Below are 17,215 nucleotides of genomic sequence, written 5' to 3'. Positions count from 1 at the left end.
TATACCACAGCTACTCTATCCATTCGTTTGTTGATGGGCCCTTAGGCTGCTTCCAACTCTTTGCTATTGTAAACAAAATTGCAATAAACATGGGTTAGAAAGATTTTTTTTTAAATTTTATTATTTTTTGGGGGGTTAGAAAGATTTTTATAGATGGTTGTGTGTGTGTGTGTGTGTGTGTGTGTTTCTACAAAGATATTTACATTTAAATTAATTGACTCTAAGTAATGAGGAAAGCTCCCAGATAGTGTATAGACCTCATCCCTGTCAGTTTAAGACCGTAAAAGAAAGCAACTGAGTTTCCTTAAAGAAAAACATTTTGCCTCAAGATAATCAGCGTCTTACTGGAACTTATTTTGGTTTAGAAGACTGTTATAATTTCCAGCTATCATCTGACCTATGATTTTAGATTTGCCAGCTCCCACAGTTAAGATTACAAATTCCTTTAATAAGTCTATCAGTATCTCTTTCCCTCTCTTTATTTATCTCTTTCTCATTGGCTCTGTTCGTCTGTTGTTGTTTCCATCGAATTGGGAATAATTGATATTTGACTCTCCAGTGGATTTTCAGGAGCAATAAATTGCACAGGAATTGACTGCCTATCTTTTCCCATGGAGCAGCTGACTGATTTGAACTGTGTGCCTTTGAGTCAGCAGCCCAATTCCTTACTACTAGGACACCAGAGCTACCTACTTATTGTTGTTGTTATGTGTTGTCGACTTGACTACAACTCAATGACCCTATGAACAGTAGCCCTGAACCCTGCCCTATTTTGAGCAAATCTCACTGTCTGACACACTTGCCCCCAATGCCACAGTTACTGTGTCAATGCATCTTATCCAGAGTTTACCTCTCCTTCACTGACCCTCTACCATTCGAAACATGATGTACTTCTCCAAGGACTAGTCCCTTCAGGCCCAAAGTGTGTGAGATGGGGCTTCAAAATCCTTGCCTTAGAGGAGTTGGAACTGACTCACAGCTGACCCTCCAGTGAGTTTACAGAGGTAATAAATCACACAGGAATTGATTGTCTATCTTTCTGCTACAGAGCAGCCAGTGAATTTGAACTGTGTACCTTTGGGTTGGCATTGTAACTCCTTACCACTAAGCCACCATGTTGTGAGTACTTTCAAGTTGGAACTGACTCATCTGACCCTCCTGGAGGTTGGGAGGAGATTGCCCATCCTTCTCCCATGTAGCAGCCAGTAAATTTGAACCGTGTGTCTTTGGGCTTGCAGCACAACTTATTACCACTAGGCCAAAGACAGCATAACTTCCTCTAGTATGTAATAGTTATTCCTGTATATAGAGCTTTAATTTGAGGGATGACCTATTCTGATTCAGATCCAAGGGTGTGTGGGTCAACAGCTCTGAGATTGCCGAAATTAACCTTGATGTTGGGAATAACCAAAGGATGACTCGAAACTAAGAAGCTATGATTCTTCTCTTGGCATTGGGTCCTATTTATCTTGAGTCAAATCTAGACTAAATTCGGCTTTATATATGTGTGACTGACTGGCAGAGCTCTGAAAATCAGAACATAAACTGGCCTTAGAAGTTCCTTTCGTTGATCCCTTAGAAAGAAAACAATGCATTAGAATTTTGTAAATAAACTAGTATAAAATAAAAAAATAAATAAAGGTTTTAAACTCTCTGTAGCCTTGGGATTCTTCGGGTAACTGATCACCTAATACAAGGTATCCTAATCCTAAGGCTGGGTGAAGGGCAGAGAGGGTATAAAAAAAAAGATACACCAGGTGAAGTACAGGCACAGTGGGCCCTCAGCCCTCACTGTGCTGTACTTCCCCACTGTAGATCATGTTCTGCTGAGGAATTAAAGCTCTGTGGAGGGCAGAGCAGTGACTACTGCATGCTGGGGAGGGCTCAGTCGTAATTAAGGCTAATGGTAATAATAGGGGCTTCCGCTCAGCAAGTGGATTTCCCTAGGCAAGCAAGGCACTCTGATTTCCCTCACAAAACAGTATTTCAAATATAGGAGCTTTTAAGGAAGAGTGGTGGTTAGCTAATAAGAACAAATTGACAAATGATTTAAAGGTATTTCATTAATGAAAAAGGTTATTGAATATCTACATTAAAATATCATTAGCAGTTGAGCTTATCTAACACTTGCAGATAATTCTGGGTTTTCTTTGAGTATTCTTGGTTTCATGTAAGCCAAAGAATTATTTAAAAGTTCACATCAGTAATAGTGTTATAATTACATAGTTCTTTTCCTCTGTGGGTTCCTGGCTATTATTCTAACAGCTTCCCAAGAGGTTCTTTCCAGTTACAGGGGGAAAAAAGTATGCCTTTGAACCCAGGAGTTAAAAATTATACTTCAATTTTAATTAATGTCTCAGAAATGTAAAATGACAACCTTCCATATAATAGAATCCTTTACCAAAATCTTACCAAAATTCTTTCGACCATGTTTTCTCCAAAAACAAATTCAGAACTGCAGCTTTTAAAAGAGCTCTTATCTTCATTTATGTGGCATCTGAGAAAAACAAACAAACATTTGCTGCTATAAAAATATGGATAAACTTGAGTTCAGTCAGAGCAGGTGAAACAATCAAGAGAATTAGTAGACTTATGCAAAGTGCAAAAGAACAGTTGCTGCTAGTGTTGTTTATTTAAACCTAATGAGAAATGATGGGAGAATTGAGATAGGTACTTCCAGAAACACTTCCAAATGCTGTGGACAAGATAATGGAACAATGTGGCATCCTGAGCCTTCTCCACAAGCTCTGCTTTATGATGCCATTGTGGAAGCTTCTCTGTCAATCTATCTCGTTGAGCGCCATCCTCTTTTTTGCACTGACTCTCTCAATTACCAAAGTAACTTCCTTCTCCAGGCTTTGTTCTTTCCTGATAATATGTCAGAGTACCTATACTTGGACCAAGAGGCAGTCATCAGAACAGAGCAAGGAAAAATGCATGGTTCATAATTGTGAAGGGTATATGCCAGGCATGTGTCCTGTCTCCATACCTTTTCAATCTATATACAGAAGAGATAATCCAGGAGGCTGGGCCTTATGAGGAGAAATGTGGGGTCAGGATTGGTGGAAGATCTATCAACAATCTGCATTATGCAGATGACATAACCCTGCTGGCTGAAACTGAGGAGGACCCGAAGTGCTTGCTGCAGAGGGTCAAGGAATGCAGCTTTCAATATGGATTGAAGCACAATGTCAAGAAGACAGATTCTCACCACTGGACCAATTGGTAGCATCAGGATGGATGGTGAAGAGATTGAGATTGTTCACAGCTTTAGTTTGCTTGGCTCCACAGTCAACACTCTTGGCACCAGCAGTCAGGAAATTAAAAGGCGTATTGCGATGGGAAAGTCTGCTGTTAGGGGCCTCTCCAATGTACTGAAGGGCAATGGTGTCTCTCTGGAGACTAAGGTGCATCTGATACAGGCCATGGTCTTTGCAATTACTTGTTATGCATCAGAGAGTTGGACAATGACAAAGGAGGATATAAGGAGAATTGATGCCTTTGAGCTATGGTGCTGGAGAAGAGTGTTGAGGGTACCATGGACTGTTAAGAAAACAAACAGATTCATCCTTGAGAGGGTTAAACTGGGCTGCTCCTTGGAGACAAGGTTTCTGAGGCTTCATCTGACATACTTTGGACATGTTGCAAGACGAGATCAGACCTTGGAGAAGGACATCATGCTTGGGAGGGTGGAGGGACAGCGTGGGAGGGGAAGGCCCTCTATGAGGTGGATTGATTCAGTGACTGGGGTAATTGGGATGGGTGTATCAGAGACAGTGCAACAACAACCTGATATGAAGCCTTAACATCCTCACTTGTAAGGACCACTCTGACTATACATCTGCCAAGATCGATTTACCAGTTCTGATTTCTCCTTGCTGTAAAGTTGGGACAGACTCACAACCGACCCTCCAGCAGATTTTCTGAGGCCATTAATTGCATGGGAGGTGAGTGCTCATCTTTCTCCTGCAGAAGGATTTCTGGATTCGAACCACTAGGCTCCACTTTCGGGTTTACCTGTTTATTCTCCTAACAGTCCATGGTATATTTAACACTCTTCTCCAGCACCACAGCTCAAAGGCATCAATTTTCTTTCTATCATCCCTAGTTACTGTCCAACTCTCTGATGCATAGCATGTAATTGCGAAGACTATGGCCTGGATCAGGCACACCTTAGTCTCCAGTCTGATGTCATTGCTCTTCAGTACTCTTGAGAGGTCCCTCACTGCTGACTTTCCCAGTGCAATTCATCTCTTCATTTCCTGGCTGCTGGTACCAAGAGTGTTGAGTGTGGAGCCAAGTAAACTAAAACTGTTAACTATTTCAATTTTTCTTGTAGGCATGTGGATATTAGCCTATCATTAACAGCATTGTACTTCAAGATGTTCTTGTTGTTATGTGCTGTCCTATATATGTTATGTGTGCGACCCTATGTACAATAGCTCTGAACCTTGCTCAATCTGAGACAACCTTATAGTCTCTGGCACACTTACTCCAATTACCCCATCACTGAATCAATCCATCTCATTGAGGATGTTCCTTTTTTGTGCTATCTCTCAATATTCTTTTTTGAACATGAATGTGATACCATTCCTCTTTACCTTGTCATTTTTGGCATGTATACCATATAATTCTCTGATTCCAAATGACTAAGACCAGTCCATTTCAGATCATTAATGCCTAGGTATATAGATCGTTCTGGATTACATTTTATTTTTAATTACTTCCAATTTTTCTAGTTCCATACTTTGTACATTCTATGTTCTGATTATTAACAGATGTTTACATCTGTTTATTCTCATTTCATTATCAGTAAACGAAGATCTAGAAGCTTCACTCCACCCATGTTTAAGGCAAACTCTTCTTTGAAGAGGCAGCTCTCCCCCAGTTTTTGTTTATTATCTTCCAACTTGGATGGCTCTATATTAATTATGTCCCACTGCTAGTCATACAATTTTCACAGATCAATATTTTAGAAAAGATTGCTTAGCCCTTCGTCCTAGTCTTTCTTAGCCTGGAAGTTCTACTGAAACTTCTCCACTTTAAGTTATCCTGCTAATACTTGATATACTGCTACCCTCCAGTACCATAATTAGATGAAAGTCACCACAGTATGACAGCTTGACAAGTAAATGATGTGTAATGTCAATAAATTTTTTTATCTGAGTGGTTTTAATGATAAAACAATAATGAACAGACATTTCCTTTGCCTCATTAACATACCCTACTGACGCAGCACCTGAGAAATCCTGGTTCATTGACAGCGGAGCTGAAATTCTGGTACTTGAGGACTTTTCACTTAGCAAAATGGGAGTTCCCTCGGGAACCTGAAAGAAATCAATCAGAAAGTTTCATTAAGTTGTCCTCCTGTAGAGACATCAGATACGGAAATAATTGTTAAAGGTGATTGTCCTTATTTGCAGACTCTATATATGTGAATTTTCCTACTTGCAAAAATGTATTTGTGACTTCTAAATTAATACCCTAGAACTCTAATGATTCCCTTTCATAGACATGCTCAGAGCAGTGAAAAAGAATTTGAGTCACAGACCTTCCCAAGTGAGGTTGAGATGGTGACACTGCCTTATTGTTTTATCTTTCATACAAAGAGCACTAAAAGAACTCTTCTTTAGTGTATAAATTTTCCCATTTTTGTACTTAGAAGCTGACATGTATGTTGTTGTTGTTGTTGTTATGTGCCATCGAGTTGCTTGCAACTCATAGTGACCCTATGTACAACATCCCTAAACTCTGCTCTGTCCTGTGCCAATTGCACCATCTCCGACACACCCATCCCAATTACCCCAGTCACTGAATCAATCCACCTCATAGGGGACCTTGCCCTTCTGCACTGTCCCTCTACCCTACCAAGCATGATGTCCCTCTCCAAGGACCTGTCCCTCCTTAAAACGTGTCCAAAGTATGTTAGACGGAGCCTCAGAATCCTTCCCTCCAAGGAGCAGCCTGGTTTGACCCTTTCCAAGATGAATCTGTTTGTTCTCCTAGCAGTCCATGGTACCCTCAATACTCTTCTCCAGCACCACAGCTCAAAGGCGTCAAAGACATGTATGTAATATGTATTAATATATCAACATTGTATCAAGGAAATTTAGAAACGGAATGAACTTTATGAACTGTATGCTTCCATGTTCCCAGTGTTTGTGAACACCTCCTGGCCCCCATCAAGGATTTGCAAAGATGTTCCTAGGGGCAGGGATTAATGTCTTTAAAGCTAAATGGGGTTAGAGTCCACAACTTTTGTATCAGTCAATACAAATGATTTGTAATAATTTTCCCTTTACAACAGTGCTTTGAGAGCTGACAAAGATGTATCAAACGATTATATGTAAATTTTTCTATCAGCAAAGGAGAGGAAGACCCTTAACCAGGTCAACTGACACAGTCATTGCTGCAATGGGCTCTAATGTGTCAGGAAGTATGAGGATGACACAGGATAGGACAATGTTCAGATTTGTTATTCATAAGGTCTCTATGGGTCAAACTCAACTTGACAGCACCTAACAATCACAACAACATTATCAATAGACAAAAAAATTTATCAAAATAGATGAATTGATACATAAAGTATGATCTTTACAGAAAATGGAGTATTATTCAGATATGGAGTTCTAATGCATACTAACACTTGGATAAATACTATGAAATATTGAAAATATTATACTAAGTTAAATATGGAAGGTACAAAAGTACAAATATGGTATGATACTGCATATGTGAACTGTCTAGAACAGGCAGATACATCCAGACAAAAGATTAGACAGTGAACAATAGGAATTTTTAACTGTTGGGATTCTAAGTTTGCATTTGGGTTAATAGAAATTGTTTGAGATTGGATAGTGGAAATGACAGCACAGCATGGAAAAAAAATGAATGCCATTGAATTTCACAATTAAGAACATATATGTCAAATGGATGCCTGTCATGGTTACCAAAGTTTTTTACTCAGTCTTCAAATGGTTTGCTTTTCAGTCTGAGTGGGGGTTCTTAATCTTCTTTTGGCATCAGACTTTTTAGAAAAAAAATGTATATTGTTTTGCTCACAGAGTTTGTATACATTGTGTTTTACACTATTCTTCATTCATGTTGGTGAAGGAAATGGGAATGATCCAGTGGCGACCTGAAAAGATTGGGTGATGATGGTGACTGATTTTATAAAACATAATGCATGGAAGTTCTTACTCTTACATTCAATGAACTAGCTTCTATTAAGCATCTGATGTTTAAGCTATATACAATCACTGATGATTAATTAATGGAGTAATTAATGGATTAATGACAGGATGAGTAAAAATAAATTTCATTTCAATGAGTTAATAAAAAACATTAACAATGGTTCTACAACATTTCTCTAGGAATAATTTTAATCAGATCTATAAATTATTTCCATTTGGTCAAAATTCTGGCACAGCATCTTATATATACCTGCCAAAAGGAGATATAATATACGAAAAAAACTCATTACTAAACAGAAAATTCAATGGCGTGCATTTCACTAATTGAGAATAAAGACTATTATAAATTATTAAATGACAACCTGAAATTTTGTCTCTTAAATCATAAGAAGGTTGAGTGTCTTGTGCAAAGATCCAGATACAGGGAGCTAATGTTAAAAGTAGGATTTTTAAAAAATGTTTTTCCTTCAGTGAATTGAATATTTTATATTTCCACGTGTCAGTGTCTTTATGTTTGGTTTCAGAAAACCAAACAAGACTATATACCAACCCTGAAGAGTTTCTTCTTGTTGTTAGGTGCCTTCAAGGCAAGTATGACTCATAGCGACCATATGAACAACAGACCTGAACTCTGTCCTATCCTGTCCTGTGTCATCCTCATTATCTCTGACTCCCTTGAGTCCATTGCTATAGTGACTGAGTAAATTTGTTCTGTTGAAGTCTTCATCTCTTTCACTAACTCTCCACTTTTCCAAGGATGATGTCTTTTTTCATGCTTAGAGTATGTGAGACAAAGGTTTGTCATCCTTGCCTCCAGTGACCACTCTAGTTGCACTTTCCCCAAGACATATTGGTTTGTTCTCTTGGCAGTCCATGAGATATTCAATACTCTTCTCCAACAACATAACTCAAAGGCACCAATTCTCCTTCTGTCATCCTTATTCATTGCCTGGCTCTCAGATGCATAGCAAGTGATTGAAAGATCATGGCCCAAATCAGGCACACTTTAATCTTCAAACTGGTATCATTGCTCCTCAGAAATTTGGAGAGATCTCTGACAGTGGACTTGCCTGTTGCAATTTGTTTCATTAACTCTTGATTGTTGGTACCAAAGGCATTGATTATGGATCCAAGTAATATGAAATTGTTGACAATTTCAGTGTTTTCTCCATCTATTGGTACAGCGGCAAGGATTTTTGTCTTCTTGATTTTGAGATGCAGTCCATTTTGAAGACTGTAGTCTTTGGTCTTCTGCATTGAGTACTTCAATTTCTCCTCACTTTCAACAAGCAAGGTTGTGTCATCTGCATAATACAAGTTGTTGATTAATTTCTTTCCATCCTCACACTTCATTCTTCTTCCAGCTTCTTGAATTATTTGCTTAGCATACATTTGGAATAGGTATGGGAAAAGGATATAATCCTGATACATACTTTTCCTTATTTTAAACCAGGCTGTATTCCCTTGCTGTGCTTGGACAACAGTTTCTTAGTCTAATTATAGGTTTTGCATGAGCATAATTAAGTGCTCTGGGATTCCCATTCTTCTCAATGTGAGCCATAGTTTGTTAAGATTCACACAATCAAATCCCTTTGCATAGTCAATAAAACATAAGTAGATATTCTTCTAATAGTTTCTACTTTCACTCCCGATCCATCTGACATAAGCAACGGTATTGCCTTAAGGAAAAGTATTGCTATTCCTTTTTCTAAACCTAGCTTGAACTTCTGGCCATTTTCTGTTGATGTGCTATTCCAGTAATTTTTGGATGATCTTCTGCAATATTTTACTTGTATATTATGCTGTTTGTTGTCATGTGCCATCTAGTCGCTTGCAACTCATAGTGACCCTATGTATAAGAGCTCTAAACGCTGTTCTATTCTGTGCCAACCTAGTCATCTCAAACACACTCATTCCCACCACAGTCACAGAATCGATCCATCTCATCAAGGGTCTTCCTCTCCTGCGCCGCCCCTCCACTCTGCCAAACATGATGTCCCTCTCCAAGGACCAATCCCTCCTTGCAACATGCCCAAAGTATTTCAGATGAAGCTTCAGAATCCTTGACTCCAAGGAGCATTCCGGCTTCACCTTCTCCAGGACAAACCTGTTTGTTCTCCTAACAGTCCATGCTATATTCAACACTCTTCTCCAGCACCACAGCTCAAAGTCATCTATTCTCTTTCCATCATCCCTGTTCACTGTCCAATTCTCTGATGCATAGCATGTAATTGCGAAGACTATAGCCCGGACCAGGCGCACCTTAGTCTCCAGCCTGACATTGTTGCTCTTCAGTACTCTTGAGAGGTCCCTCACAGCTGACTTTCCCAATGCAATTCATCACTTGAGTTCCTGGCTGCTATTACCAAGAGTGTTGACTGTGGAGCCAAGTAAACTAAAAGTGTTAACAATCTCAATCTCTTTACCATCCATACTGATGCTGCCAATTGGTCCAGTGGTGAGAATCTTTGTTTTCTTGATGTTGAGCTTTATTCAATAATTACCATATTCTGTTGGATTACCTTTTAGGGGACTGGGAACAAAGAAGGATCTCTTTGAGTCAGTCAGCCAAGTGGCTGTCCTCCAAATTTTCTGGCTAGGCTAGTGAGCACATCCAGGGCTGCATTTGTGAGTTGAAACATGTCAATTGGTATCCCATCAATTCTTGGGGCCTTAATCTTTGCCAATGCTTTCAATGCAGCTTGAACTTCTTCCTTCATTACCACTGGCTCTTGTTAGTATGATACTTCTTGAAATTTTACAGTGTTAACAAATTATTTTCTGCATAGTGGTTCTGTGTATTCCTTCTATCTTCTTCTGATACATTCTGGATCATTCAAGATTTTGCTTATATCATCTCTCATTATTGCAACCCAAAGCTTGATTTTTTCCCCCCAGTTCTTTCAGTTGAGAAATATTGAATGTGTACTTCACTTCTTATTCTCCAGTACCAGCTCTCAGCACATTCCATTCTAATATTTTGCTTTGTCTTCTCAAGCTGTCCTTTGAAATCTTTAGTTCATCTCTTTGACTTTAGTGTTTTCCCCCTTTGTTTTGTCTTCTAGACACTATATTGCAATTTTTAGTCTATTTTGACCTCCATTTTTGTTTTTTCCTTCTTCGCTGTCTTTGTAATGACAACATACTACTTTTTTCATGGATGATATCTCTGATGTAATAGTATAGCTTCTCTGGTCATCGATCATTAGTGTTCAATGCCTCAAAACTGTTTTTTATGAGATCCGACACTTTCAGGATGGTATGTCCATAAACCCAAACCTATTCTTGAGATAATTTTTAACTTCAGGTGGGATAGACTCAAGGTCATATTTTGATTCTTGTGGAATTTTAAAGTTTTTCTTCAGCTTCAATTTGAACTTGCACATGAGTAACTGATGGTCTGTTCCACAGTCAGCACCTGACCTGGTTTTGACTACTGATAAGGAGCTTCTCCAATGATTCTTTTCACAGATGATGTTGTTAGGTGCTGTCGATTTAAGTACAACCTATAGCGACCCTATGAACAACAGATCTGAAACCTACCTTATCCTCACACTTCCTGGCACATTAGAGCCCGTTGCAGTAGTCACTGTGTCAATCTGCCTGGTCGAGGGTCTTCCTCTCCTATGTTGACCCTCTACCTTTCCAAGAATCATGTCCCTCTCTAAGTAATAGCCTTTCCTAGGAATATTCCAGAAGTATGTGAGGCGAAACCTCACCATTTTTGCCTCCAAAGAGCACTGTGCTGCACTCCCTCCAAGGCATATTTATTCTTTTGGCCATGCATACGGTGTTCGGTGCTCTTCTCCAACATCACAGCTCAAAGGCACCAATTCTTCTTTCATCCTTTTTCATTATCCAACTCTTAGATACATAGCATGTGATTGGAAAACCATGGCGTGAATCAGACACACCTTAGTCCTCAAACTGATATCATTACTCCTCAATAATTTAGAGAGGTGCCTAACTACAGACTTTTCCAGAACAATGCATTTCCATATTTCTGGACTCCTGGCACCAAGAATGTTAATTGTAGATCCAAAAAAGCAAAGCTTTTAGTCTTTTCTGTAACCATCATGACACTGCCTATCAGTCCAGTGGTAAGAATCTTTGTTTTCTTGACATTGAGGTGCAATCCATATTGAAAGGTGTATTCTTTGACCTTCTGCAACAAGTTCTTCAAGTCCTCCTCATTATAGCAAGCAAGGTTGTGTCATCCACATAATGCAGGTTATTGATGAATTTCCCACTGATCCTGATGCCACATTCCTCTTCATAGAGTCCTGCCTCTCATATAATTTTCTCAGCATACAGATTGAATAGGTAATACAGATTGAATAGATATGGAGAGAGAATACAACCCTGGCACACTCCTTTCTTAATTTTAAACCATATAGTGTTCTCTTCCTGTATTTGTACAACAGCTTCCAGGTCTGGGTATAGGTTTCGCATGAGCAAAATTAAGTGCTCTCGGATTCCCATTCTTCTCAGTGTTAGTCATAACTTGTTATAATCCACACAGTCAAAAAGTCTTAGTCAATAAATAGACATTCTTCTGGTATTTTTTACTTTCAGCCTAGCTCAGCAATGCTCTCTCTGGTGCTACCTAAATCCTGCTTGTACTTCTGGAAGTTCCCTATCTATGTACTTATTGTGCTAGCAAGTTTTGAATGATTTTCAGCAGTATTTTGCTTGCATGTGATATTAATGATACTGTTGTAAATTTCACAAGTATAGTTAACGTGATCCTCCTGCAGTCAATCAGATGAGGTCCTTGTATACAATTTCCTCATTGCTTGCTATGCATCAGAGAGCTGGACAATGACTAAGGATGACAGAAGAGGAATCTATGGCTTTGAAATGTGGTGCTGGAGGAATCTTGAACGTATCATGGACTGCCAAGAAAACAAATAGGTCTGACTTAGAGAGAGTGAAACCAAGTATGTCCTTGGAGACTAGGATTTTGAAGCTCCGTTAGAGACTCGTCCTGGGAGAAGGACATCATGCTTGGAAGGATGACAGATGGACAGTGCAGGAGAGAAGATCCCGGATGAGATGGATACAGTAACTGGGGCAATGAGGGTTAGTGTGTCAGAATTAGTGAGACCAGCTCAGGACAGGGCAGGGTTCAGAGCTGCTGTACATAGGGTCACTATGGGTCACAGGCGACTTGATGGCACATAACAACAATAGCAATTGCTTTTAAAACTATTTCAAAATACTGTTAAATTATTTTCAATAGCTTAACTGGAAATAAATGCCTGATGGAGTAATTACTCTCAAATTTAAACCTGCCCGTATGGGTTCCTTCCTTCTAAAGGGTCTTGTCCAGAAGCCACGGCTATCATATTCCTAAACTCATAAGTGCAGGATCTAACTAAAATAAACATCTCTTTAGAAAGACAGCCCACTAAACTATTCAGCCACTACCATGGTTGGAAGAGAGTTCTTCTAAGTTGCCAGAGGCATGCCAAGTCCTCCTAATTGCACAGTTTAGGTAGTTCCTGGGCCTGCTCTCTGTGAAGATGAGTGTAGAGTAAATAAACTGGCACAATGATGCTCTGACATAAATCTGTTGGGGATGCAGCACGTCACTCTCCCATTTTTAGCTATTTCTGTAGCTCCTCCTATTGTCAAGTGGGTTAATTCTGGGATATGGACCTCATGATAACCTAGGAAAAGACAGATGCGCGATTAGGGAGCGGATGTGTCAAATGCGAGAATGGTTATGCGTGGTGGACGGTGCTGGGTGGAGCTTTCTGATTAAAACAGGTTTGGAAGCAGGAATGTCATCCACTTCCAAAATGGTTTGCCTCCAGAAACGCTATGAACATGGAGAAACAATGAAAGCTATATAAGTGTCCAGGTCTTTAGTTTGTAGGATTGCTATGAGTCGTCTAAGACTCGACAGCACTTAACAACAATAACAACAACAACATAGAGAGAGCTCTGTTGGCCTCACGGATAGAAAGTGATGCTACCAAGCCAAAGGTGGGGGATTTTTATCTGTGGCCTTCAGGCCTGGTGTCTCTCTGGAGACTAAGGTGCGTCTGATACAGGCCATGGTCTTCGCAATCACCTGTTATGCATCAGAGAGTTGGACAATGACCAAGGAGGATAGAAGGAGAATTGATGCTTTTGAGCTGTGGTGCTGTTGAGAATACCATGGACTGCTAAGAAAACAAACAGATTTGTCCTGGAGAGGGTTAAACTGGGTGGCTCCTTGGAGGCAAGGATTCTGAGGCTCCGTCTAACTTACTTTGGACATGTTGTGAGGAGAGACCGGTCCTTAGAGAGGGACATCATGCTTGGGAGGGTGGAGGGACGGCGCAGGAGAGGAAGACCCTCTATGAGGTGGATTGATTCAGTGACTGGGATAATTGGGATGGGAGTGTCAGAGACAGTGCGACTGGCACAGGACAGAGCAGAGTTTAGGGCTGTTGTACATAGGGTCGCTATGAGTCGCAGGTGACTCGACGGCACATAACAACAACAACAACATTATATGAAAACCCTTGTTCAGGAATTGAAGGAATTACAGATTTATAAGTTAGGATTTATCTTGTGGCAGATCCTAGAAAATGAGCTGTTTGTTCCCTGCAAGACAGGAGACAGCAAGGGCCCCCCTACAGAGGGAGTGTTACTTCCTGAGCTAGAGTTCACCCTGTGGCATCAAGGTTAATAGTTAAGGGTAAACCAAATTCTTGCATTTGTGAACCCCTCCTTCCTGAGTCAAGCAGGAGGTTTTCAATAGAAAGAGCTTGGCTTCATTTGCATTGAATTCTCTTTGCGATTTACTTCCTGATAATTTTCAATAAAGACACAGAGAAGCTTGGTTTGGGGTCTTCAGTGGAGAACTGCTGGCCCCCTGTTTTAAGCTCTCTGCTCGATCACATTCCTGGCTATTTGTCTCTTTATTAATAATTATAAAATTATTCCATACCCATGGACAGTGTTTGGTGGAGCTCCCTGATTAAAACAAGCTTGGAAGCAGGAGTGGCATCCACTTCCAAAATGGCTTGTCTCCAGAAACTCTAAGAACGTGGAGAAACAATGAAAGTTATAATGTGTTCAGGTGTTTAGTTTGTAGGGTTGCTACGAGTCATCTATAAATTGATGGCACTTAATAACAGCAACAACAACAGTGGAAGCTAGGATTTTGAAGCTCCTCCTCACTTACTTTTGGCACATGGCCAGGAGAGATCCGTCCTTGGTTAAGGACATCATGCTCAAAAGGGTGGATGTACAGCCCACAAGGAGAGGAAGACCCTGGATGAGGTGGATTGATACAGTGACTGGGGTAATGGGGGTTGGTGTGTCAGAATTAGTGAGACTGGTTCAGGACAGGGTAGGATTCAGAGCTGCTGTATTTAGGGTTGCTATACATGGCAGACGTCTCAATGGTACATAACAACAATAATATACTATGACAGGTTTGGAAGCAGGAGTAGCATCCATTTCCTAAACAGCATGCCTCCAGAAACTCTATGAACTATGATAAATGTCGATTGTTGTAGAGGGACTTCAGGCCTTTTGTTCATAGGGTTGCCAAGTTGTGCTCAACTTGAAGGCAATCAACAAGAACAATAGCAGTGGTAAGGAGTTGCTCTGCCAACCCAAAGACATGAGGTTCAAATCCACCAATTCCTCTGTAGGAGAAAGACAGACAATCTCCTCTTGTGCAATTTACAGGCTCTAAGCATCCACTGAGCTGATTCAAGCCTGATGACACATAACAACAACAGGCCAAAGGAGGTTTTCTGTCCTAATTGTTTGCTCTTCTTTAGTCATGCAGATTTTCAATCTGTTGCATTCAAGCTTTTATCTTACTTTTTCCCATCTTTGGACTTGAGGGGGTTGCAAAATGGCAGGTCTCAGAATATGCTGCAAATGTTTCACAGGACCTTAAAAGAACAACACAAAAGGGTCAATATTTCTAAGTGAAATAATTCCTACGCTCTACATTTTCTTGTGTAATATTTTATGTAAATAAAATGAAAGACTAATATAACCAAGCCAGTGAACCATCTATTCTTCTATAATGCTAACTTTTATCTAACAACTCACTCATTTTGACTATGGGACTAAGATTACAAAATATATATATCTATCTATATATCTATATATCTATCTATATATCTATCTATCATCTATCTATCTATCTATCTATCTATCTATCTATCTATCTATCTATCTATCTATCATCTATCTATCTATCATCTATCTACCTATCTATCATCATCTATATATATATCTTCATAAGCATGCACTCCACTTTCACATCCTCAATACTCATAAACACAGAATAAACTGTTGGCAGAAAATCTTCTTGAGACTGTTAAAATATAAAGAAGGTACATACCTTGTTCTGTATTGCTTGTGTGGCTAGTGTTTTGCACAACTGTTGATGACATGAAAAGACTGTTTTTCTTAGCTGTTAAGGAAAAATGTTTATAAAGGTTTGTTGCCATTTTCAGTATAGGTTTAACAGTCCTGTTCTTAGTTTACCAGTAGGTGTCGCTTTTGGAACTAACACAGAATGCTCATTAGGGCTCTGGCTGTTAAAATGCCTGATTACTAGAAGATTTTTGCTGCATAGCTCTGTTTACTTTGAGAAATAGAAATAATAATAAAGCCGATGCTCTGGATAAAGATGGGCCGTTTGTTTCCTGTTAAGATTTACAGCCTGGGCAACACTGCAGAGGGTTCCGAAGAGAATCAATTCACAGGCAGTAGGATTCAAAGCAGGAGTGACATCCACTTCCTAAACAACATGCCACTGGAAACTATGAACTTTGAGAAATGACAATAGTTATAGAAAGTCTTCAGGTCTTTTGTTTATAGGATCCCTATGAGTTGTGCTCAACTTGACGGCAGTCAACAACAAGAACAACCACCACCACAATAAAAGTCGGTGCACTTTAGAATCATGAAAGCAATTCTACAGATTAGAAATCTGAATTGATGATCAACCTTCTGTGTGCACAAATTTGTTTTGTATAGGATGTTGTAACACTGTTAAGTCTCCCTTCCCCACCCTCCATCCCTTAATTCATAAACTTGAAAGTGAATATTTTATAAGGTTATTTTTCTATGACGTATAGGTGGAAGTAGAGAATTTCTACACATTTCAAATGGATTGGCTCTTGACTACAAATTGCAGAAACAGCTACCTTTTGGTAATCAGTTGTCAGGTGCTGTCGAGTGACTACTCATAGCAACCCTATGAACAGATAGGAAACCTGCCCTTTCGTGGCCATCCTCACAATCGCTATCAAGCTCGAGCCCAAATGAGGAAAAAGAATTGCCTCTACTTTTTTAAAAATTATTAATTTTAATGAAATTTACAGAGCCTTTGTATTTCCATTCATTCATTGTTGCACTTTTCTCCCTGCCACCACTTCCCCCAGTACACTCTTCTCTTTGAAAAGTAAAATAAAAGTTCCCCCATTGTTTTACAGTCCCTCCCCTCCCAGGTCTACACCTCTATGCAGCCTTCGCTCTGGACTCCTGTCATGATAATAATACCTGATCACATAGCCCTTTTAAACAGTTTTCTCCCTCATCTGTTTCAATGCAGTATACATTATTTATCCCATCTTTCTCAGTCTCCCCCCAAACCTGATGTCAGTCCTGTTTTACAACAGTGGAACTAGGCAGTATTTGTCCTTTTGTGACTGAAATATTTAACTCAGCATTATGTCCTCCAGGGTCACCCATTTTTGAATAATATTTCATGAGTTCCTTGCTTTTCAATACAGCATAGTAATTCATTATGTGAATATACCACAGCTTCTCTATCCATTTGTTTTTTTTCTTTCAACTTCTTTATTAGGATGGTTGCATTAAAGCTATACATTCTCATACTGACAGTTCTTGTCATGAACAAAAGCAACAAAAATAATGCAGTAGCCAAGCTATGCTTCACATAAAACAATCATATTGCAAGAATAGGAGATCTGGATCCCTATACAACAAAAAGATCAGGAGGCAAAAATGTGAATGAGTCCTGCACTCAAAAT

The 17,215-nt window shown here is 39.5% G+C and overlaps 1 protein-coding gene across 1 annotated transcript in view; it reads right to left on the bottom strand.

The window, feature by feature from the left end:
* Nucleotides 1-15,664, bottom strand: part of RANBP3L (RAN binding protein 3-like) — a 58,597-nt gene extending 42,933 nt beyond the window's left edge. The window contains exons 1-4 of the mRNA XM_006902355.1: nucleotides 15,556-15,664; nucleotides 15,024-15,097; nucleotides 5,224-5,327; nucleotides 2,413-2,497 (exon numbers count right to left, since the gene is read on the bottom strand). Of these exons, the coding sequence (XP_006902417.1) occupies nucleotides 2,413-2,497; nucleotides 5,224-5,327; nucleotides 15,024-15,097; nucleotides 15,556-15,664 (372 nt within the window). The remainder of the gene's footprint in view (nucleotides 1-2,412; nucleotides 2,498-5,223; nucleotides 5,328-15,023; nucleotides 15,098-15,555) is intronic.
* Nucleotides 15,665-17,215: the final 1,551 nt, after the last annotated feature.

This window comes from Elephantulus edwardii, unplaced genomic scaffold, assembly GCF_000299155.1.
Source record: "Elephantulus edwardii isolate Elephantulus edwardi_28Jun2011 unplaced genomic scaffold, EleEdw1.0 scaffold00395, whole genome shotgun sequence".
Lineage (NCBI taxonomy): Eukaryota > Metazoa > Chordata > Mammalia > Macroscelidea > Macroscelididae > Elephantulus > Elephantulus edwardii.
Note: the sequence above shows the minus strand (reverse complement) of the source record. Positions and strands in the feature narration are given on the sequence as shown.